Below are 22,820 nucleotides of genomic sequence, written 5' to 3' on the forward strand. Positions count from 1 at the left end.
TCGTTGAGATACGAGAACATGATATTTTCTTCACTTGACTCTTCATTGATAAATTACCACAACCTGCTGCAATTTCTTATGTTATCACTTTTTATGCTTCCCCACAAAACAAGACCTTATCACATACATTGTACAATGTTTGTGATGTTTATATAATTCAATTGCCATTTTTCTACTTATAAGCATATTTAAAGTGTTGTAAGAATGACTATATGGAACAATGATTCTTATTGAGGGTGAAGCTCCCAGAGAGGTTGACGAATTTTGCTTTAAGGTTACTAAATTTATGAATGGGTTGTACTCACAAGTGCCCTAAGGGTATTGTTTAAGGAATCCATTAAAAAAAACTTTATCTTGAAAACATAAGTCAAATACATGTAAAAGTAATAATTATATAAGTTTCTATGCAAAAATTACTACTTTTAGTTGCTTAAACAACGCCCTAATGACACTTGTTAACATTTTCCTCTATGAAACCCATTAAGATTGTTTCCTTAAAGAATGAGTGTTGCAAATTCAATTTATCTTACATGAAATATTTGCGAAGTGTTTGGACAATTAGATCATGTTTCTTGAAACTAAAAACTCTTCGATTGTTGTTATGGGAAGAAAAAGATTTAAACCCAAATTTTAAAAATAAAATGCATTCTCAATTTCAAATTGGGAATATTAGAAACCAAAATTTTGCTTGTAATTGCACCCAAATTTGACACTTCTATATCAATAGATGGAGCAACATCAAATAATAAATTTAAACATTTTGCAAGTATTCTTGTAGATCTTGATTTGTCAACAACTTTGTGTGACAAAACATTAATGGAAAGAGATTCATACACTTGTAAAGAGTTACATCTCCTTTGTTACGATCACAACATGATTTGACATAACCTTTGAGGGTGCAATAAGAATTGCTTGGTCCCTTAATATCATTTTTTATCTTGTAGTTTAATGTATAAAATTACTAACAAAAGAGACAATAATAAATACAATTTTCTATATGAACAATAAACATACATGACCTAAAACTTTAGAACGATATTTACAGTGGATGACTAAGGTTTAGGCCACTTTACCTTTGCCTAGACAATTGCATTGAAAGGGCAATCATGGTCCTTTGAGGACAATTGTTGTCCTCTAATGGTAAACTATAAGTCACGTGCCATGTCGGTTGTTCACCTTTTGATGTACATGCTCCTGTGCCACGTGCCATGTTGGTTGTTCACCTTGATCCGCCTTCTTATTGTGCCACGAACCTTGCTAGCTGTTCACCTTAGTTTATGTCCTTCTCTGTCGTGGGCTGCTTAAACAATCTTTCTCATGGGTCTGTTCGTTCTCATGCCACAACCCAAGTAGACTTATTTAGGAGGAGCTATTTGAAACTTATTGTTGGTTTGACTCTGAGTCTGACCCATCCAATAACATATATAAAATCCACAAATTGAGAATGATGCTAATTTGGCGAATGACCTTTATAAATTTTTTTTATAACCTACGTTTTGAAATTTTTTGACAACTTTTCTATTTTTTTGATTAATGTTGTAACACATGATGTAAAATAATTGTACATCGACAAAATATCTTAATTAAATTCTCATTTACTTGATTTATTTTATTTTATTTTGATATGTAATGAAACAATGCCGGAAATAGTCCATTTTCACCGTTGGCCACCCTCACGGTGACGAAAAAACAAAAACAGAGGAGAAGAGAACACAAAACCGAAAACGCGATCACAATTTCACAAATCACAAAACAGCAAAGAATCAATGGCGGTAATCTCTCTCACTTTCTCACACTATACGAAATTCGAACTTCACGCTTCACGTTCCTAACTCTTCGATTTATGCAGGACTCTTCCGGAACCACGCTAATGGATCTGATAACCGCCGATCCAACTCCGTTGCCGGCGTCATCTTCATCTTCGACCGCTGCTCCAACTCCGTCAGCAACGCCGTCAACATCTCAATCTTCAACGCTAGGTAAACCTGCCACGGAAAAGAGATCGAAGAGATCTGCACTGATGCAAATCCAGAATGATACCATTTCCGCTGCTAAAGCTGCAGTTAGAACCAATATCTTGCCTCAAAAGCAAAAGAAAAAGGTTCCGAGATTTCACCCTTTCTTTCTTATCTTCGTTGTGATATATAATTTTATACTTAACTTGTTCTGCATTTTGGATTAGTTAGTTTTTAGTTTAATACCATTGGTTTTGTACATGAAATTTAGAAGGTAATGTTGATAATGTGTAATTATACGTGTAACATGTTTGATCTTTGTTTTTGCAGCCTGTTTCGTATTCACAACTTGCTAGAAGTATTCATGAACTAGCTGCTACTTCTGATCAGGTAATTGAGGCAAATTTCTTTGTGTTTGAACTCCAATGTGGAAAATTTCTAATGTTTTTTTTTTTTAATGGGAAAATGGTCTCAGAGAAGTTCTCAGAGGCAATTAGTGCAGCATGTATTTCCAAAACTTGCAGTTTATAATTCCGTGGATCCTTCATTGGCTCCTTCTCTTCTCATGGTATGCTCCATTTCCCTTTAACCTGTCCTTTTGATAAAAAATTTTAAAACCCCGGCAGCTTGTGTTGTTGGTTTTGGATTCAGATTGAAACTCGTGGCAGTTTGTATTTTTACTGTATGGACCTACTGTTTAATTGGATGTTCTATGAAATGTACAACATAAGGGTCTACTGCATTTTTCTTGTGAAATTTCGTTTTCCATTGCTTAGTATGTTGGGAAAATGATATGTTGTTGTCTTTTCTCTGTAGCTTAATCAGCAGTGTGAGGATAAAAGTGTACTGCGATATGTCTATTACTATCTGGCCAGAATTTTATCTGACACTGGTTCCCAAGGTTTGAGCTCAGGTGGTGGGATACCCACCCCTAATTGGGATGCTCTGGCTGACATCGATGCAGTTGGAGGTGTTACTCGAGCTGATGTTGTGCCGCGAATAATTAAACAGCTTAGTGAAGAAGCCACAAATGCTGATGTAGAATGTAAGGGTTAATCACTTTTTTTTTTTTCTTTCACAGTTTTAAACCTTTAATGGCACAAAGTGAATATTCGTGCACACACACACTTGTAATTTGCCTTGATTTTAGACAGAGCTATCGTTGCTCTTGGGCTGTTAATCTGAATTTCAATCCATGTAAACAAAAGATGGGAGAGATGGGGAATTACTAGGTTCACAGAGTTTGGGATAAGTTGCTTACGGAGACCCAAAGTGAGATTGGTACATGAGACAAAGAAGCTAAGAGAAATGTAGTTTTATGTTTAAAGGGAATTTCAATCCATATTGAATCATTGATATAATGTCTTGATTCCTGTTCAACTTGTATTTTGAAGTTCATGCTCGGAGACTGCAATCCTTGAAGGCGCTTACATATGCTCCTTCAACAGACTCTGAAGTTTTGTCCAGATTGTACGAAATTGTATTTGGCATACTAGAGAAGGTTTGTACTTTTCTATTATCTTTATAACACATATACAATTTTGACTCTTGTACATTTTCGTTTTAATTATTCCCGTGGCCACTTATATTTGGAATTAAGTTGTTGCCTAAATTAAGTGAGCCATTTGCTCATTTCACACATATTAAGAAAAATGTATAAGTGAATGAGAGAGAAAAATAGTTTTAAGTGCTCTTGTCATATATTGGTGCATTCTCCATTATCATAAATGCAAAGTGGAATATATTGAATTGGGAGTGATGAAAGTAGTATTAATTAGAGCTATAATTGGAAAAAAGTAATTAATATTGCATTAAAAAGTGAAATGAGTCAGTTTTTTTGGGACAATATTTTTTTACAAAAGGCTCGCTTATTATGGGACAGAGGGAGTAAGATTTAGGTCTTTGGTTAGAAAAGGTGGCCAACATGCACGTAGCTTTAAGTAAAAAATTTGTCAGTATACTTGATTTGGATAGAAAAGATTCCTCCCTTTCTAACTTTATTCTAACAAATGTTATTTCTGTTAGAGGAGTTGTGAAAACATTGTACTTCAACTTTCTTCAGTTTTCTAGGTTGGTGATACTCTGCAATTTCGCTTTTCAATTTTCAGGTTGGTGATCCTTCGCAAAAGCGAAAGAAAGGCATACTTGGGGGTAAAGGTGCTGATAAAGAAGTACGGTTATTTCTTTGAACTATTCTTTATCTTGTCCTGATGCATGTGGGTTAGTGAGTGTGTGTTTAAACATATTTATTTAAACTTAGTGAATATTTTTCAGTCCCTTATGGAACTGTTTCATCTTGCCATCCAAAGCTCTGCAAAATTCTAGGCTCTTAAAGATAATGTAGCGAGAGCTAGCTATTTCAACAAATTCTTTCTCGGGGGAAAACAATAGATCCTGACATTGTATGAATCTTTGTAGTGCATCATATAACAAATATGTTAATATTGATGTTTACACACATAGAAGTTCCTACATATTTAAGACCCCAAAGAAAAAGGTGAAGCAGGGGTATAAACCTATGTAGCACCGATGCTTCACATTGAGCATGTGTCCGACACTGACATGCAGTTTAGGGATGGCAATGGGTACATACGGTACCAGCGCCTACCCCATACCCGCGTGGGTACCCACAATACGGGTAATTCACGTGTATTCGCGGATATCCATGGATTATTGGATTTTTTTTTAATTACCTAGAAGTTTCAACTTTTAAACATCCATACAAATTTCATAATCCATACATAATCTATTCAAATTTCATAACTCTTACAAATTCCTTAATCCATACATAATCTATTCAAATTTCATAACTCTTACAAATTCCTTAATCCATACAAATTCTTGAGTCCATACAAGTTTTCAACATCCAAAAAAAAAAGTCTACACATATATAGAGTTCTTTTAGGAAGCGAAATCTGATATATATATATATATATATATATATATATATATATATAATATTAGTAATTTATTAACGGGTGCAGATACCCACTGGCATGTGTACCATCAAATCTATGTCAGTATCCATAAAGGAACGGATAGTTAAATACCCGTTAAGCTAACCGCCCTGTGCTTGTGGCGGATTTTATCTGTGGATACCTGTGGGCACGTTTTTATTTTTTTTGCCATCCCTAATTGTTCTTACATTCAATTATTCTACTAAAATGATTACCGTTTTTTACATGTCCGGTGTTTGAGTCGGTGCTTCACAGGTATAAACACTTAGAATTAATGAATCTTTCCGCAGACTCAATTGTGAAGCATAGTTCCGTCTATGAACACCTGTTTTATTTAGAGCTTGGTGGGAGATCCTTTGAAGTTAAACATTTTTTAGCATAGACTATTGATTTTCTTAGTTTTTTCGTGGCTTCTGCCTGATTGGTTCTTTTTGAGATTTTCCTCATGCAATATTCAATGGGTTCCCTGAGCCTAAAGTCTATATAACTGAAAAGAATTTTGCTAAAAGGAGGAAATATAGTGGCTTCAATATTCTCGATATCTGGTACCGAAATTGCTGTATCTGAACCACTATCTCAAAGGGTCTAATTTACTTTTTAGAGCTGGTGTTCTTTTTTGGGAATTTATTTCATCTGTTGAATGATATCCTATAAGAGACCTTTGTATTTTTAATTTCATGTTATGTAATTTTATACCGAGATCTATCAAAATCTGCAAACATTTTATACTAAGCTTAATATTGTCAAATAGAAGCATTAATTTAGTAGCAGTCCTATTTATGTTTTTAATTTGCTTGCCATATAGTCTATCATCCGAAGCAATCTACAATATGCTACCTTGAGTGCTTTGAGAAGACTCCCTCTAGATCCTGGAAATCCAGCATTTCTACATTATGCGGTACTCGGGTAAGTTGCTCTTATATCTAATCTTTACTAATTATTGCTTGGAGTTTTTCTTTGCAACATGCAGATTTCTGCATATCACATGCATGAGTTTGTTTAAGTAATGCGCTACAGAATTGTACTTTCTTTCCTATTTTGTGGTGTATTTGGCTCAAGTGTAGTTGAAGACCCACATACATATATTCTTAGGGAGAAGTTTATCTTTCAGGCTTCTGTGCATATTTCGGCTCATGGCTTGGACCTATAGGATCTACAACTACAAAGGACCTTAAACTGTGGTCCAATGGGGACTACATAGACCACTAAATGTTATTAGGCGCCAACAGAAAACAAAATTTTCAATAAAAACATCTAAAATATTGTATTTATGAAATTTCCCTTCAGAATTTCTCGTCTTTCACATTGGTGAGTAGAGCTACATAAGGCCTTTCACCCTTGTCAGAATGAATGTAATATCAACCTTAGGGTCTATGTTACCCATGTGGGTCCTTAGAAATTCACTTTGAGTTATAATCTTCCTTCATCCTGCTGTTAAAAGAAAAAACTCTTCCTTCATCCTTTGCCCGAGTGTAGCAGCAACTAGCAATGCCTTCTGGTTTGGTTTTTCAGATGATATATGGCAGCGTTAATGCTCCTTTAAATATACTTTTCCTTGGCTCATTATCTATAGATATTAAATCTAGCCAACTAATAGTTACTCAATTCTAATGGAAGATACAAAATTCTAGGAGCATGCTACAAACAGAATTAAACAAATAGAAGATATTGGATGCCATTACATAGTCAGACATGAGAAGGCAGCAAACATAGGCAATGACATTTGAAGTCGAAGTATTATGTAGTCTAATCTGCCAAATAGCTGAATATTGCTTGTGGTTTGTACGCTTTTTTCTTACAATCTTTTTTGCTTTCCAATTAGTTGAATTTCTCAAAGGTGTTTGAATATCTGATTTATTGTGATTGAACAACCCTGCTGCATTCTTCTCTCTCTCTCTCTCTCTGTTATGGGGAATATCTCATCTCCCCCTTTGTTCCTTCTTTCTTCCCAATTATAACGGTTTGTCAAATGAAAAATTGTTTTGCCTTCTGGTTTGCTGCGTGTGCCCAATCCGTTTCTTGAAATCAGAAGCTGACCATAATTTGTTGAGCCCACTAGTTAAAACATGTACCGGGGATAAAAATACATGAATTTAAGTTCATTTTCTAGGTTGTTTTTGAAAAATTGGGAAGAACAATAATAGAATATTGTGGAGATAAGTTTTATTCGCAGTAGTCTGGTATCTTTCGACTGAGACGAACACTGTATTCTGGAAATTGCAGGAACCAGGGCTTAGACAGGACTATTCACTGCCTTTCTTTGTTTGAGAAATTTTTTGCTACTTGCTTTTATTTTATTTTGGAGCTTAAATTAGCTTTTCATAGTTTTTTAGCTTTTGCATATCTCCCTTGTTTTTGCTGTTTAGTTTCTAGATATAAATTTTTCACCAAAAAAAAGTTCCCAGATCTAAACAGAGTTGACTTCAGGATTTCATCTGCTGATCCGGTTGCTGTGAGAAATGCTCTGGAAATTGTTTCTGAGATAGCAGCAAGGGACCCTTATGCTGTTGCAATGGCCTTAGGTAATAACACAATCCTCATAATTATTTTCCCTTGAAATGGTGATTTATCACATTCTTTTGTAATTAAAATGTTCGAAACAAATTCTCTGTATTCTACTATCTTAAATCTAATACTGAAAGGGTATTCTTTTGCAGGAAAGCAAGTGCAGCCTGGAGGTATGTGTCCTGGATCTTCAGCATCTCTTTCTTCCCTCTTTTCCTTTTGTTTGTTTGAATATGTCTTTGAATGTGGGGTCTTCTTTATTCAGTAAAACCAATAGTTAAGGACTAAGAGCCAGTTTTGTGTTGATGAAATATATCAAAGCACCTATATAACTCAAGATCTGTCTTGTGATTTTTTGTGTGTGGAGAGGAACTCCCACATTACTTCAGATATTTGAAAAAACATAGAATAAAAAAATACCATAAAATCAAAACATTTGTTTACATACTCGATTCCTGAGTTTTTTTGCTCCAACTTATTGCCTTAATTGTAAGAAATTAAGCTTTATGGGTTTTGATTACTATATTTATGTTGTACAAAAATAGATGTTTAGTCATAATTTTTTGTGTATGTTGCAGGGGCTATACAAGATGTTCTCCATTTGCACGATGTTCTTGCTAGAGTTTCTCTAGCGAGGTTATGCTGTACAATATCGAGAGCTAGATCTTTAGATGGTTGGTGTGTTAAGTTCCTTGTTTTATTTAATGAAAATTGATCCTTGAGAAGTTTGTGATGATTGAATTTCTGTTTTACATGCATGTACAGAGAGACCAGATATTAGATCCCAGTTCAATTCAGTGCTCTATCAACTTCTGTTGGATCCCAGTGAAAGAGTCTGTTTTGAGGCAATTTTGTGTGTACTTGGAAAATATGATAGCGCCGAGAGGTTTGATTTATATCATATAGCGAAGTCTTTATTATCTCCTATGTAACCTTAAAATCTTTGATTGGCTAGGTTATAATTCTGTAACATTTTTATCGTCTTTTCATTGGCTTGGTTGTAATCCTATCTTGTTTACATTTCAGGACCGAGGAGCGTGCTTCTGGGTGGTACCGTTTGACCAGGGAGATTCTCAAGTTACCAGATGCATCATCGAAGGAAAGTTCAAAAGATAAAGCACAGAAGATAAAACGACCACAACCTCTTATAAAACTTGTAATGAGAAGGTTTAGAGACTCATTTTTTTTATTTTCTTTCCGTGTGCTTGTCTATTTTGTCTCCTTGAATTCTCAAGTCATCAAAATTTGAAGTAGAAATTACCTAGTATTTATGCACACTGCCTACTATTTGCTGCTTTCCAGGTTAGAGAGTTCTTTCCGTAGCTTTTCTAGACCCGTGCTTCATGCAGCAGCTAGAGTTGTACAGGAGATGGGAAAAAGTCGCGCCGCTGCTTTCGCTGTGGGCATACAGGATGTTGACGAAGGAGCACATGTCAATACATTTGCTGAGGCTGCAGATTTGAATGACTCGGATGAAAGTACACACCCTGAAAGTAATGTTATTTTATTTGTTTAATGGTTCATGCTTAGAAGTGTTGACAAGGTTTTTGTCTTTTTTATCCTCGTCATCGTCATAATCATCATCATTGTTATGGATAATTACATATTGGTTCAGATGGTTACTGATGGGATGAACCGCAAGTGCACGGTTCTACCGGTGTAGTAATAAAAGAGTATCGTTCCGACAGAGAGTTGTTCAATTCAATTAACTTTAATTGATGATTAGAAAAGGTTTGAATGGGAAAAGATTTGATTTTTTTACGGTTGAAAATAATAATAAAAGAGAGCCTTGGGATCATTGGTCCGTCATGATGACAAACCCTTCACAAACCAAACTATTAAACCCAGAACCTTATGTTAGACAGACCTAACTTCTAAAGACAAGTTTCTCTTATGTTCCTCTAGCAATCAAGCCTATTTCGCTGACTTGATTACTATTAGATTTTGGTTCCTCTAGCAACCAAGCCTATTTCGCTGACTTGATTACTATTAGAATCCTTGAAGTTCGAAACTTATATGTCTCAAGGATTGCAAAGACTATTTCGCTGCCTTTGCAATCCTTGTCTAAATTCACTTGTTCGAATATCAAAACTCCACTTTCGTTTGATGAATTGATATTTGAGATGATGAATTAACAATTATCAAACCCTCCACTTTCGCTTCTACAGTTTGATAATGGTTAATTCATGTTAAAACGGTGAATTTAGATTAGAAATTAGGGTTACATAAAATTAGGGTTTAAAACTTGGTTTGATTAGGATTATGTCATTAGACTTATTCAACAACCCCAAGACAAGAAGAGTCTACTCACTTATGTTCATCGTAGACATGGAGAAGAAGAAGAAAAACATAAAGTAAAACAACAAGAAAGTAAAGGAAAATAAGTAAAGTAATGAAAGACAATTGTCACTTATTGAATTCCAAGAATAAAAGATGAATTGTTATGATAGCTAGCTACTCTATTCTTATTGTCGACTTAAAACCTAAGCAACTATTCACTAGAATGTTCCGCAAGAAACCACGGGCTTTTTGGTCAAAACAGGCAAGATCATGAAGCAAAAGCAGCAAAAGAGGCTCAGGGGGGTGGCACGGCCGTGCCAACTGGTGGCACTGGCCATGCCAAGCTTCTGACTTGGGGAAACATATTTTTGTCTTCAATCTTTCGTATTTTCAACCCGAATCAGCTCCTAATCCTCTTTCTTTTGCTCCAAGACTCAATCCATCAAGTATTCATTCCTGAAATATAATAATATGCAATTGAAGTAAAATAGCTCTAAAAGGAAATAATATTAAAATAAAATAAACTTAAATCTAGTTAAAACGAAACCAAATATTATACTAAAATAACTAATTATTGACTCATCAGTCACAAAGGTTCTTGAATATTAAATATCATTATTAGAAATATAAAACCAATCTTCGGTGTTCACCAAACAGCTAAAGCTTTTACAAAAGTTGATCATTCACAGTTGTGATATTTTTCTATAGTTGTAAAGTGTGACGAACTGTTATTAAAGTTGAGAAAGGGTTTTCCCTTTGAGAGAATGAAAGAAATTCCGTTATTCATCGCTTTTCTGTCTTTTCTTTCCTTTGTTATCTATCTTTTTTACAGCGTTGTAGTTTCATAGGTCTAGTGTTTGATCAAACCAATCTCATCGGGAGGCATACTATGATTTATGCTGCGATTAAGTTAGTTATTTTTGCATGTTTGCAATTTGTAGTCTTACATAATGATAACTAAATAGGCTATCTCACCATGCATGCTGAACTATTATCTAATTAAAGAATTGATACCTTGATGTAGGTATCCGAAGAACTTCTTCAGTATCCAATGGAACTGCTGGTAGAGATACCATTGCGGGTATGTTGGCTTCATTAATGGAAGTGGTACGGACAACAGTTGCCTGTGAATGCGTTTATGTACGAGCAATGGTGATCAAGGCATTAATCTGGATGCAAGGCCCAATTGACTCATTTGATGAACTAGAATCTATTATTGCATCAGAACTCTCTGATCCAGCTTGGTCAGCAGCTCTTTTGAATGATGTACTACTCACTCTACATGCCCGTTTTAAGGTAACTGAACTATCTCTTATCACTGATATATCACTCTTAAGCACCCCAGGGTTGTTGAATAAACCATTACTTGAAGGAGTGGTGGATATAATCATATGATTAGGATTAATGCATATTTTTTTGCTAAGAATATAGGTTAATTTGCTGAATGTCAAAAACCAACTGTTAGGATAGGACAGAAGGAAAACTGGTTAGGGACAGGTAGGCAGTTAGTCAGTAATGAAAATAGTTAGATAAATAGAGGGTTAACAGATGGATGTGGTTATTTGTACATTAGCTTGTGGGTGAAAGGAGGGAGATTTTACATGAAGGAAAACCCTTTACTTTTAGGGAGAATTCGATTCTTCATTTTAAGCTCAGTTTTCAGTAACACCTCTATTTTTTTTATTATTTCTATTTTTCTTGCTTTCAATTTCTTGGGCTCCTGAGAAATTGGTTTAGCTTTCTAGATCTCTCATTGAGGAAGAAATAACCAAGGGACCAGCTCTAGGGGGGATATAGCCACCTTCTTGGGGTTCCAGCTATTCTAAGATAAGAGTCTTGACTCTCCAGTTACACTAAGATCATGAAGAAGCATGGAAGGATTGAAGAGATAAAGTAAATGCTATGTAATGTGGAATTAAGTTCAATGAAGAGGAGACACATGGAGTTGCCTGGCTTTGGTAAAGACAGGACTTGCCTGGCTTTAATGGAAGGGACACATGGAGTTGGATGAAAAAACAAGAAGCAAAGACATAATTAAATTGGCCGATGGGAAGAAAAACAACAGGCAAGACCAAAATCAGATTAGCCATGGGAGGAGGTGCTGGAGAATGAAGAAACAAAACCAGAACCATATAAAGTGATAAAAACAAAAGAAGACCCATTGGTATATATGCTTGAGATTGAGGTTCGGGTAGAGGATATCCAGGTGAATGTTGATGGTGGAGAAGCTGAGTGCAAAAAGAATACTAAAGTAGTTGTAGCATATGAAAGTCATTGCAAGTGAGAGTCATGGTGTAAAGAGTGGAAAAAATAGGTAACAAGAAAGCAAAGTGTGGAGAAGAAAAGGAGGAAGCAAGTGACAATGTATGAATGATGCAAGTCTCAGGACAGTTCGGTCGACCTACCACCTCTGTCGGAGCTGCCGGACACCAGTCTACTTGCAACGGTTAGCGGGTTGTTTCAGAGTCGTCATGTACAGAGTTTCTGTGGGCATGCACAATAGGGATGTGTCTATCCGTGGCACTCTAACCAACCTGGCCCTGACTGCACCATAGTGGACACCTGTGAGGTGGGGGGATGGGGGCTCTGGGTTCATGTATGATTCATAGTAGTCAATAGCGCCGCTATAGCGGCCGCGCGGTGCGGTGCCGGAGCGGTACGCAACAAGCCATAACGTTGCGGTGTGAGATAGCAGCGCTATAGCGGCGCAACACTTCGTAGCGGTTTTGCGGTTTAGAACCGCAATTTCATTTTAAGAGAAAATACAAAATTGTCCTTGGTTTAAAAAAAAAACAAGGGTATTTCTGTAAATCTTCCTCTGCTTTTCTGCTGTTCTGTAAAACTTATTCACCTCTGCTGTAAATCTTTCTCTACTTTGTTGTGTTTGCTTTGTTATCCTGTTATTTTTTGTTGTTTAACAATCTCAAAACTCTGTTGTCCTGTTACTTTTTTGTTCTAGTTTTCTTTGTTATTATTGATTCCAAACTCCATTATTCTCTCTCTGTTTGTAGTTTGTACAAACAATCCTCTGTTTTGTTCATATAAAACTCTATTATGCTCTCTTTGTTTCCTTATTTTTGCTGTTTTTGTTTTTATGAAATAGCGGTCATAGCGCTATCCCGCTATAGCATTTTTGGGGTCGGCTGCTACGCGCCGCTATCCGCTATTAACTACTATGATTGAACAAGAGGGAATTATCAGATTAATACCTGGAGAACAAGGATTAAACTGAGGGGTGATGACCTGATGGTATTGTTAGGATAAGAGAGAAGGAAAATTTGCCAGAGACAATTTTTTTAGTGTTAGTAAGAGGAGACTGGATGGTTAAGTAAATAAGGGATGGAAAGGAAGGGATCATTCCGTATATTTGTTAGATTGCGAGTGAAAGGAGAGATCCTTTGTGAAGGTGAAACCCTTGGCCAGAATTCTATTCCTAATTAGTTTTCAATAATTTATATTTTGACTTTTCTATCTTCCTTTCATTTCAACTTGTCTGGGTTCCAAACACCAACTCTCCTAAAAGCTTAAGTTATGAGGTGAAAGGCTAACAAGAGCCCTTTAGAGTTGAAGCATGGATACATTTTGCTGTGATTTAACTTAATTTAGAAGAATGGGGTAGTAAGGGTCAAATTTTTATGCAGGCTCCAATGGCACTTCAAGAACTCTTTTAACTTAGTTTAAACTATTAAGTGACATCTTATGAATGATTTTATAATACCCGGCACTTGTCTTTTCTTTTAACTCTTAATCAGTGCTAGCGTAAAGACGGGCACGTTACTAATGTGCCCGTCTTTCTGCTTTTCTATTGCGCATAATTGTATGTTTATGTTATCACATCTTATTATAATTTTTTTGGAATATCCCACAGTTAAATGAAGATTTAACTTCTATTGTTCCTATTGTAATGGAATTGTTCCTATTATAAAGAGATTTAGCTAATTTTTTCAAATAAAGATTTAAATAATATTATAAAAAAGAAGATAAAATTGTAATTTCAATAGTCTTTTGTTGCTGTTGATGGGTTTTTATGGTATTGACAGGGGGCTTGTATGTTTCTGCTTAGCGTTTTTGTTTCGTTTTCAGTGCTGTTCGGCTTTGGCAAGTTGTTTGTGTCCTTATTGTGCCTTTTTTGTAACTTTTTCAGCTCACTATTCACAGGCTGTGATGGTGTGGTTTATTAATAAACTTTTGCTGATTCAAAAAAAAAAAAAGTTTAAATGAAGGGTATAATTGGAAGAAAAGTACTATTCTTAAATCATGTATCCCTTTTATACTATCTCCATCACTAAATATTGGATCCTCTTGAGCTTTTTGCTTGTCACTTTTTATATGACCCCCTTTAAATTTTCAACTGTATTAATTTTTTGTTTACCAAAATAGTCTTTAATCATGTTACATCTTTTTTGTAATATGCAAGGTAATTAAAACCGGACAGGACTGGCCGGTTCAACCGGACCTATGTCCGGTCTGGAATGGTATAAAAACCGCTCTGCCATAAAACCGGAAAACAAACTGGTGAACAACCGGTGAAACCGGAAAAACCGCCGGTTCAGGAGGTTTGATGGGTTGGACCACAGTTGATCTTTTCTTCAACAATAAAAAAAAGACAAGAACGATGGCCTTGGTTCAATTTCCTCTTCTTTCTTCCTTTCTTCATAAAGGCAGCACATGGAGAAACCCTCATTCAAAGTATTCAAGTAGGACGCGAAGAAGATGAAAAGAGAATTGGACCCTATGATTCCTTTCAAGAAGCAAAAATTCAGATTTAAGAAAAGTTAAAAAACTGTAATTGAAAAATAGAAGAAAAAATGAAGGTTTGACGAGTTTGACCGAGTTAACACTGGGTAAACTCCTGTAAACTCTACCGAGTTTTACGAGTATACATTTAAAAAAAAATAAAAAAAATTGGCCCTTTTTTTGGCCCATTTTTTTCAAAACCCAATTCCTTTTCAACAAGCCTAAAGATTGAAACGTTTACTAAATAGTTACCTTTACAGTAACACGTTGTTCCTGAAATAAAACGTTCCTTTTTCTTTCTTCCCTGAGTTTTCAAACCATGAACATGAGAGCACATACCAGTTATGGTTGCATTCCAACGGTGGAAATTCAGATTTCGACGCCGGTGATTGCGACGCCAGTTAGGGTTGCGGTGGTGGTGTTAGTTGACCTTTTGAAGAAATTAACCAGTTTATTTTTTAGATAGTTTTATTAACAACTTTAGGAAATTGTGAAACTTCCTTTTTTTTGGATGGTTTATGGATGACTTAAACTTAGAGACTTATGAAACTTATGATTTTGGGCGTTAATTTTTGTATTTTGATGTTAAGTTGAACATAATGTTTTATTATGGTAGTTTGGTATAATTTTCCCTTGTAATTAAGTTATATTTTGCATTATTGACCTATTTACAATAATATATTAGCTTACATGTGTCTTGCATATAATAAATTTAATATAATTTTAATTTTAGGTAAACTCGTACGAGTTCTCGAGTCGAGTTTACCTAAGCAAAACGAGTTGAGGTAAACTCTCAAGTTGCAAAACCTTGCATATAAGTAACTTTTTTATTTTTTTTATTTTGGTTAATATATTACCAAACTTGATTTTATTTTTCAATAAAAAAAACATTATTTATTTATTCCAATGTTACCTAATTTTTATATATAAATGAATTATTCCAACGGTTCGACCCCGGTTGAACCTTTAAACCTCGAACCCATGCCTTTACCGGTTTGATGTTCGGTCCGGTTCTGATTACCTTGGCACTAAATACTGTGATAAAAACATTAACTAATTTTCTCTCCTAAAGGGTAAACTTGTAAAATAATATCAACTGCTAACAAATTTAATACCAAAACAAACTTTGTTAATTCCCGTGATTTACTCAACGGGCTCCTATCAAGGACTGCTTGACCCCGCCTCCGACACATCTCTACTAATGTTATATATACCATAGTATTATTTTAATATGATGTGTACTTATATAGATACTAATATATTATTTGTACACTTTTATATTATATCAGTCTTTTTTATGGGTATATATTAAAGTCATATCATAGTATTATTAATTATTTTATTTTGTTGTCTAATCTTTTTTTGTGATTTTAATTTAATTTTATATGATATTTATTATTAAAAAAAATTCAGCCCCCTGTTCGCTACATTATTGGATCCGCCCTTGATTCTTATATTTAGGGACTGAGGAAGTATTATAGTATATTTTTTCTGGTTAAGTTATCATCTGTCAAAAAATGTTCAAACATTATTTGTCCGGTCTCTGAACTAGGATGAAAATTATCTGTGCTTTAATTGAGAGGCATGATCTTCAACCTATGCGACATAACTTTGTCATATTATTAGCCTTGTAAGTTTGTACAACTTCATGCAAGCAATGTGCATGTGTACTTTTGTATTCATGAAGCAATGTGCATGAGTACTTTTGTATCCATGGATAATGGAATACATAAAATTTAGAAACAAATGAACAAAATGGATATCATAAAATTTAGAAACAAATGAACAAAATGGATTGCATAAAATTTCCCTAACATTACTTTCAATTTGTCTTTGAAGGCTTCTCCAGATATGGCTGTTACTCTTCTTGAAATTGCCAGAATATTTGCAACTAAAGTTCCAGGAAAGGTTGATGCTGATGTGCTACAACTACTTTGGAAAGTATGTTTGTTTATGTTTTACTATGACAATTTTTTGAACTTGTTATTTGTTTGATATGCATCTGTTTTTAATGGAATGGTGAAATGATGATAAAATAGATACATACACATACAACTGCATTCATACACACAGATACTATGTTCGTATAATAATCAGTGTCAGTAATGAATTCGACTTGAATGGATGATTTACTAAATGATGAATCTGTTTTCAGACTTGTCTTGTTGGAGCTGGTCCTGATGGGAAACATAAAGCTTTAGAAGCAGTCACAATTGTCCTTGATCTACCACCTCCACAACCAGGATCTATGCTTGGTCTGACTTCTGTTGACAAAGTGTCTGCATCTGATCCAAAGTCAGCTCTTGCATTACAAAGACTAGTCCAAGCTGCTGTAAGCATTATTATTTATACAGAAGACCTTGTTCAGCTTCTGCAACCCAATCATTAATTTATTTTCTTACTGACTACTTATGCTTTTAGGTTTGGTTTCTTGGAGAGAATGCAAATTATGCTGCTTCCGAATATGCTTGGGAATCTGCTACCCCTCCTGGTACTGCGTTGATGATGTTAGACGCTGACAAAATGGTAGCTGCTGCTAGTTCCCGTAATCCTACTCTTGCTGGTGCCTTGACCAGGCTTCAGAGGTGTGCATTCATTGGAAGCTGGGAGGTATAACTCATCTGAGTCATTTTCCTTATTTACAACCTTACTACCCTTATCTCAAAGTTTGAAGTGATTTGTTAAGTGGTATTACTCTATATTTTTATGAACGTTGATACATATTATAATTATAGTCCAATGTTAGTTGGCCTCCCCATAGTTTTAGTCAGATTCAACCACTGGGTATTTGTGCATATTTTTACTGGACAGTTGTTTGTTCTTGCTGTTTATTATTATCTATTGAATGGACTTGCAGATTAGAATCATTGCTGCTCAGGCTCTTACAACAATGGCAATTAGATCTGGTGAACCTTTCAGGTTACAGATTTACGAGTTTCTGCACACTTTGGCACAAGGTGGTCTGCAGTCACAGCTCTCTGATGTGCATCTTAGCAATGGGGAAGATCAAGGAGCAAGTGGTACAGGCCTGGGAGTTTTATTAAGTCCTATGATAAAGGTTCTGGATGAGATGTATAAAGCACAGGATGATTTGATCAAGTGAGAGCCGTATCCTAATTTCATGCTTGATCCAAATTTGATGTCCTGATTACTGATGTTCGTGAGCTTTTGCTTATGATTAGGGAAGTACGTAATCACGACAATGCTAAGAAAGAGTGGACTGATGATGAATTGAAGAAATTATATGAAACCCATGAAAGGCTGCTAGACCTTGTCTCATTGTTTTGTTATGTTCCAAGAGCAAAGTATCTACCATTGGGTCCAATAAGGTACTGAATTATTAAAGTGCATTTTTTATTTGGATTAATCATTCAAATGTATCTAATGGAGTGCATCGGAAGTGAGGATAACTTTTCAAAATGGAGTGGTTTGAAAGTGGGACAGCTTTTCAAAACGGGCCAAGAACTTTGTTTAGATTTTTGAGTGTTATCATTTTTTGCAGTTCTGGCTTAAGATCTTTATTTACACTGTTTGCTTGTGCTGATTATGGGAGGGGATTGAGCAAGGATGGATAACTCTTTTTTCTAGATCCATCCACCGTTTGGAACAACTTCAAGATTGAAAGGATTGATAATTTTTAGTGGGTCCCACGTCCTTTTTTCAACCCTCTCAAGTGTGGAAGGAAAGTCACAAAAAGACAAATAATGGTGCTGAAAAGACGATTGTCCATGTTTTAAAAAATATTTTAGTTATATGCATTAAATAAATACAGATATTTGTGTCATATAAGCCACATTCTTCTCCATCACCTTCCTTCCACTTTCACTCCTACCAAACAACTAAAAAACCGTTCTACTTTTTACTCTGATTCCTTTAACTTTCATTCCTTTCAATTTCTATTCCAATCCAAACAATGCATTAGAGCTCTATATCCGCAAGTTTATTATGCATTTGTAGAAATTAAACCCTTTAAGAGCATCCCCAATGGAGGGAGCTTAACCAATAACCCTTGGTAATGGTATCAAAAAATGATAGGAGCGGGAATTTGAAAGCAAAACAAAATAGTTGGGTATGTTACAATTTAAAAGAAAATCTGACACGCAGCAGTATAAAAAGCAGGGAAGAGTGTCAATATACTAAAAGAAGACTTACAATCACTTTGTTTGTTTGGTTAGTTTTGAGTGTGATTTCAGTTCGGAGAAACTTCTTTTGATTAGTGGGAAATTCGGGTAAGAGTTATGGTGATAGGCAATTTAGTGTTAGGATCCACCTTCTTTTTATTTTATTCTTGACTTAGTTCGTAAGTTGACAACTGGGGTTTGTTGGTAACAATCTGTTAGCAGAAGTAGAAAGGAGTAATCAACTTCATTTAAAAAATATAATTTTTTGTCCAGAAAAAGGCTATATTTATTTTAAGTTTCAATTTATTGAATGATTTCAAAATCTACTATCCTTACTAGAATTATTTGTTGCTTTATTTCTGATAGTGTTTCTATCATCTTGAGTACATCTTTTGCTCGTTTTTTTTTTTTGTATCCCTAGTACATTCTTTCTATTTATATATATATAATACATATTATCTTTGCCATTAAAAAAAATTAGTTGAATTAGGGGGGAAACATGTTTTTTTACACGTTTGGTTTTTCGGAGTGAACATAAACCAAAATTCTCCTTTCTGCACTGTAGTATATAGATGACAAATCTCTACAGCTATCATCCATAATTTAATCATGATGTTTTGGTTAAACCATGAAACATATATGGTTTTCCCCTGAAATTTTTTACAGTGCCAAGCTCATTGACATCTACCGTACACGCCACAATATTAGTGCATCAACTGGTTTGAGCGATCCAGCTGTTGCCACTGGTATATCTGATCTCATCTATGAATCATCCAAAACACCAGCTGCTGCTGAGCCTGATGCCCTTGATGATGACCTCGTAAATGCTTGGGCAGCAAACCTTGGTGATGATACACCCGCAATGAATAGGGTATGAATTTGTTAATTTATTGATTTTATGTCTTTTTATTTCCTTCTTTTCAATCTGATAAGATAATTCATTTTATTGTACTTACTAAATGTATATTTCTTTCTATATATTTCTAGAGAATTACAGTCCATCTCTCCAACACATGCACATACACATGCATGCAAAAATAGATGCTAATATTCCTTGTTATTTGAAGTTTAATTGACTCTAATTGAAAACACTCTTTTATTTTGGCATTAGGTAAACGAATTTCTGGCGGGTGCAGGAGCTGATGCCCCAGACGTTGATGAGGAGAATATAATCTCTAGGCCTTCTATTAGCTATGATGATATGTGGGCAAAAACACTTCTAGAAACTACAGAACTAGAGGTAAAGATTAAGCCAGATCCTTTTAAGATGCTTTGGGTCTTGAAATTTATTTACAGGGCGTGTATTACTAAAATCCACTCCTTGCAATAACAGGAAGATGATGCGAAGTCATTGGGATCATCATCTCCAGATTCAACTGGATCGGTTGAAACATCAATATCATCCCATTTTGGTGGAATGAGCTACCCTTCACTGTTCAGTTCACGGCCCAATTCATATGGAGCATCACAAAATACGGTACCAAATATTCTCCTAATCTATGATGCATCACTCTCGCATGCTATGATGTTTTTGTTGATATTCTAAGAATGATTTTGCATCAATGAGTTCCTAACAATCTTACCTTAGCATATTGTAATATCACTGCTTTATTCACATTTTGAGTCATTCTCTTATCGGCAACTTATTTTGTATATCTAATTACTTATGATAATCTGAATCATCCATGGCAGGACAAGGCTGGCCGAGGTAGCGGTCCCTCTATTTATGAGGGTCTTGGTTCTCCGGTAAGATCCTTTTTTAGCTACATTTTATTCTTCTAATTTAAGTTTTTGTTATTAAATCTCTATATTTTCAGATAAGAGAGGAGCCTCCACCATACTCTCCTGGCATGCAAAGAAATGAATCATTTGAGAATCCCTTAGCTGGGACGGGATCTCGTAGTTTTGAGTCTCAAGAGGATGAACGAATTTCATCTGGAAATCCACAATTTGGAAGTGCACTTTATGACTTCACGGCAGGAGGAGATGATGAAGTGAGTTGATTTAAATTTTTTAAATTCTAACATTGCTTTTACGATGTAATGGGCTCCCATATTTTTCTTGGTAGACAAATTGCTAGTGGTTATTTGTCAGGGGGGAGATATGTTTAGTAGCAAGGATGAAGCCTTTTTTTTTTTGGTTGAAAACAGGGATCAAGCCTTATGTATATAGTTTTCAATTGGGCTTTCTGGCCTTGGCCACTCCTTCAGGGACAAGGACTCACATATTGATGGTTATATTTTTTATTGGGCTATCTGGGCTGCTGTATCCACCTCGTTGATGTGTTACAGTGTATGATTGACTTTCTATGTGCATATATGGAGATGATTAATTTCGTTGTTTTTCCTGGCAGTTGAGTTTAACCGCTGGAGAAGAAGTAGAGATTGAGTACGAAGTAGATGGCTGGTTTTATGTAAGTCTTTGAGGAGACATCTCTTTGTATCTTGTGTGAAGGCTAAAATATGGTTTTGGTCCCTACAAATATGCCTCATTTGGTTTTAGTCCCTGTAATTTTTTTTTGTTGTTTTTGGTCCCTGCAAAATATTGTTTTTGAAAATAATCCCTCCGGGGACTATTTTCAAAAGTAAAATATTTTGCCGGGATCTTTTTAAAAATCAAAAGATTTTGCAGGGACTATTTTTCTATTAAATGGGTTCAGTCATCATGTGCCACGTGTGCAAATCATCACAAAAATGGGGCCAGGGACCAAAACCAAAACGAGGCATATTTGCAGGGACAAAAAACAACAAAAAAAAATTACAAGGACTAAAACCAAAATGAGACATATTTGCAGGGACCAAAACCATATTTTAGCCGAAGTAATATTGCATTACTAGATCTAGGATTATCTGGGATTTTTCATGTTCTTGTATGGGAAAATCAGTTATTGATTGTCTGCTTTTTGTTGCAGGTTAAGAAGAAACGTCCTGGCAGGGATGGCAAGATGGCTGGACTGGTCCCTGTTTTGTATGTTAATCAATCTTGAATTTTTTGCAAGTAAAATTCCTTCACGGTGCAAATGGCCTCCCCTCTCTTATCTCCAGCATTGCTTTTCAACCGTTCACCATGTTCCTGGATATTATCCTCTAATTTTTTAATATATATATCCTGTATCCTTGTGCCCAATTTGTCGTGTTGTATATGCTATAAAAGTATCACTTTCCATGGTAATTGCTTACCAAACATTCATCCCAGGCATTTCAGCTTACCAAACATTTCAGTTTACCTGAATGAGTGTTTTTTTGCCCTTTAAGTACAGTTCCATGTATCAAATGAAAATTTCAAGTTTTCCCGGCCAGCAGTTGTAATTGGGTTGAGTTGTATTTAGTACTTACATTTCACAGCTTGTTTTTTTTAGAGAACATTTCACAGCTTGTTGTATGCTTGCATTCCATTTATGTATAAATTATATAATTGAATATATTTTTTTTATTTGCTATCTATAAAAGTGTTGGAAATAGCAATTAAAAATTTCAAATAAAATGAATTAAAGGGTGTGTTTGATTGACGAAACAGTAAATACTGACAGAACAGTACAATAAAAAATTTATATTGGCAAATAAAATGGTATTTTTAGTCTGTATTCTGTACAAAAAGTTGTCTCATGGATTTATTAAGAGACATGGATTCTTATTTTTGTACAGTCTTTTGCTACTTGTTTTGTCTAGTTCCATGACCGGTTTTTAAATTAAACATGATACAAAAAAGTTGTTTAGCCTAGTCCTATGTTTTTTAGCAAATCAAGCAGACAAATAGAGGGAGTTAGTTGAGTAATTAAAATCGATGGTTCAAATGCACTTGAGATTGCGATGATTTTGGTATTAAATGTTGAAATATTCAAGGGTCTTGATAATGAGTGTTTGAGGCACTCTTCAATAATTCTAAAATAAAACCTATTCCTTAAAAAAAAAAAAAAAAAACTCAACACTTCATTGCATTGCACACACATTTTTATATAAAAACTTACAATTTATGGTATTTAAACACCTGGGGGCAATCGTGCAAGTGATTGCATTAAGATCTTCCTCTCCAGAGCAAATGTTACGCATTGAATTGAAAGAGACAACACTAAAGGTGGAAGACGACCGAAACTATCAAACATTGTAGTCGTTAACAAATTAATTCAGTTTGAAAACAAAGTTGTATTAACTTGAAATAGTAATTGGAAGGAAATTCATTTTTTTTTTTTTTGAAGAAAGAAGGAAATTCTTATAACCACAATAATTCGTTCACCTAACTAATATGCCAACAATTGAACTTCAATG

At 35.0% G+C, this 22,820-nt stretch overlaps 1 protein-coding gene across 3 annotated transcripts; it reads left to right on the plus strand.

Moving 5' to 3' along the window:
- Nucleotides 1–1,610: 1,610 nt before the first annotated feature.
- Nucleotides 1,611–21,987, plus strand: LOC25502250 (uncharacterized). Of its 3 annotated transcripts, none has more exons than XM_013591820.3 (27): nt 1,611–1,772; nt 1,850–2,101; nt 2,286–2,345; nt 2,431–2,523; nt 2,772–3,000; nt 3,350–3,456; nt 4,064–4,126; nt 5,718–5,818; nt 7,340–7,434; nt 7,570–7,590; nt 7,996–8,091; nt 8,183–8,303; nt 8,444–8,584; nt 8,720–8,910; nt 10,722–10,993; nt 16,274–16,375; nt 16,590–16,766; nt 16,856–17,044; nt 17,292–17,533; nt 17,617–17,763; nt 19,222–19,426; nt 19,667–19,795; nt 19,889–20,032; nt 20,248–20,301; nt 20,373–20,549; nt 20,909–20,968; nt 21,467–21,987. In XM_013591820.3, exons 1-27 carry the CDS (start codon nt 1,767–1,769, stop codon nt 21,539–21,541), a joined length of 3,549 nt encoding a protein of 1,182 aa, XP_013447274.1. In that variant the 5' UTR covers nt 1,611–1,766; the 3' UTR covers nt 21,542–21,987. The 3 variants fall into 3 exon arrangements, with proteins under 3 accessions (XP_013447274.1, XP_039685406.1, XP_024627575.1); XM_039829472.1 differs by having other exon boundaries at nt 8,720–8,895; XM_024771807.1 differs by lacking the exon at nt 1,611–1,772 and having other exon boundaries at nt 1,844–2,101.
- Nucleotides 21,988–22,820: the final 833 nt, after the last annotated feature.

Source organism: Medicago truncatula, chromosome 8, assembly GCF_003473485.1.
Source record: "Medicago truncatula cultivar Jemalong A17 chromosome 8, MtrunA17r5.0-ANR, whole genome shotgun sequence".
NCBI classification, from domain to species: domain Eukaryota; kingdom Viridiplantae; phylum Streptophyta; class Magnoliopsida; order Fabales; family Fabaceae; genus Medicago; species Medicago truncatula.